Source organism: Microtus ochrogaster, chromosome 6 (genome assembly GCF_000317375.1).
Source record: "Microtus ochrogaster isolate Prairie Vole_2 chromosome 6, MicOch1.0, whole genome shotgun sequence".
NCBI lineage: Eukaryota > Metazoa > Chordata > Mammalia > Rodentia > Cricetidae > Microtus > Microtus ochrogaster.
Genome location: NC_022013.1, coordinates 34278751 through 34281188, shown reverse-complemented (window position 1 = coordinate 34281188; position 2438 = coordinate 34278751). Strand labels below are relative to the sequence as shown.

Genomic DNA, 2438 nt, shown 5'->3' with positions numbered 1-2438 from the left:
GTATATGACCTCCTAAGCGGCCACATTGTGAAGAAGCTGACCAACCACAAGGCATGTGTGCGTGATGTCAGTTGGCACCCCTTTGAGGAAAAGATTGTCAGCAGTTCGGTGAGACTCCAAGGGTTGGGAATGGGAGGACAGCTTGTCTAGAGCTTGGACCTGGGAGGGGGCATCTCCCTGACTACTTAACACTTTCTGCTCCACAGTGGGATGGGAATCTGCGTCTTTGGCAGTACCGCCAGGCTGAGTACTTCCAGGATGACATGCCAGAGTCTGAGAAAGGTTCCAGTGCTCCCACTCCGGTGTCCTGCCCTTCTGTGGCCTTTTCTTCCCCTCAGTAGATCTGACCTCCAGCTCTGTAGAGGGTGGATTCTCAACATATTCTCTGCCTGTTCCTCCCTTTCCCCTTCTGGGGAGTATGAGGAGGAGCTGATGACATTGGGTGGTGGAAACAAGCCCAGGGTCTGGGCCCAAGCTGAGCCTGGTCTACCCCCACCCCCAGGCCGAGAGGTTTCCTCACGCATTCACACCCAGTCTGCTTGGATTTCTATCTGTAGCCAGAGTGTGGCAGGACAGCCTTTATCTGGGGTGCAGCTTCTGCCAACAAGTCAATTGTCGTGAGTGTTTTGAATCATGTTCCAATGTTAGATATTGGCTCATAGTGTAGATCCCTGAGGTCTGAATAGACCCATCAGCAATGCCCTTTGCCCAGGTCTTCACACTGAGGATTAGATTGGCCAATCAGGGCTAAGTATACTGGCCTTTCTTCCTTAGATCTTTGAAGGAGGACAGGGTGGGTAGAGCTTGTTTCCTCGGCACCCTCTTCGGGTGAGTCTTTTCTCATAATTGGACTTTGGGGTTAGGAGACTATGGTCTGAGAAGTAGGAGTCTCCAGAAGCTCTATATGGCCCTCCTTGCCATTGGATCCTATCATTGCTGGTGGCAGCAGCTTCAACAAGAGAGGTTAAAGCAGGACCTCTCACCTTTTCACTGGCTTTGGTTTTCCCAATAAACTGTCTGTGGGAAACTGGCAAAAAAAAAAAAAGAGATAAAACTAAGAAAAAGAAATAGTAAATAGGACAAAATTTTAAAAAATCAATAAAGTGGTAAATTGTAAATAAAGGACATATAATTACATTAAATGTAAATGAACCAAATTTTCAAGGTAAGAACCAAATTTAAATGTAAGTCCTGTTATGTGTTATTTGTAAGGAACATATAAAGCATAAGAAAGCATGGCTAAAAATAACTACAAAATAACTACAACTAAAATCATATCATAGTAAGTGCATAAAAATAAACATATCACTAATAATAAAGAGACCTATCTTCATATCCTAAAAATTTCAAGCAAACCAAACTCCAGAAGTCCTTATTTAATAGCATAAACCCAAAAAATAAATACATTTCTCCATTGACATAGAATTTTGAAACACATAGGAGGCCAGTACTTGTCTTCATCAGAGTGTGGAGACAGGGAAGCCATGTTGCACAGGGAGGCACATTCTCCAGACAGAAGCTTAGAGAAGGCAACATAAAGAAGAGAAGCAAGTGCTGAGGTAGAGCGATCCCAGCGCATGGAGAAGCCAAGAGTGAGTTAATATTTCAGAAGCCAAAGGAACAGATTGTTTTCAGAGGAGGCCTGAACTAACATTTGACAAATTCACGGGTAAATGAAGGGAGATAAGAAACTATTGATATAGCAGTTAAAAGGTTGATTAACTTAATACGGATAGTTTTAGTTTCTGCCAAACCCATAACACAGAAATCAATGTGCTTTCCAGATACTAATGACAGGCTTCCCATGTCATAAAAAGTCACAGGTCTTACTATATCATATGAGCCATTTACAGTTGAATATGAAGAACTTTTAACACTGATTCACAGTTTGAAAATCCTAACCTTAATTGGAGTTACTAGTAAGGAGAATGTCATCAATCTAGCAGTTTGACGACAGGTGATAAGGCTCCCTTCTTTGTTAATGAAAACATTTTGATGCCTTGGGGACTTCCATGGTACTAGGTCTTGATAGGTCTTGATAAATCTGCTTCCTAAAGATGGCTACTCTGTTCACCATTCTGCTTTTCCTATTCATTGAATGCAGATGGCAACAGGCCAGAGCCATAGCAATCGTCTAACCTCACAGTGAGACAAGACCTTGCTAGCCTGGGTCCTTGGATTACACCATGAAACAAACCTTTACCTCCCTGTATTTGAAGCATATTAGCTAGCACCTTCAACAATATTACATTTATATTCAGTGTGTCAGTTCCTAGGAATCACCTTTAAAGAGAAAGAGCACCTTTTTCTAACCCTCATTCCTTTCCTGGAATGTTACTAGGAGAGCTCCAACCTCAGAAAGTCTCCTATGAGGTGACCTTGGAAGTTAAGCCAAGTGTGTCAGGACAAGATCAGAACCTCAGACATTGATTCTGTGA

General features: G+C 42.6%; 1 protein-coding gene across 1 annotated transcript in view; it reads left to right on the top strand.

Annotated features, from left to right (window-relative positions):
- The window catches only part of Dcaf11 (DDB1 and CUL4 associated factor 11), a 2434-nt gene extending 1615 nt beyond the window's left edge, over positions 1–819 (top strand). The window contains 2 exon segments of the mRNA XM_005348501.3: positions 4–108; positions 207–819. Of these exon segments, the coding sequence (XP_005348558.1) occupies positions 4–108; positions 207–341 (240 nt within the window). The 3' untranslated portion in view covers positions 342–819.
- Positions 820–2438: the final 1619 nt, after the last annotated feature.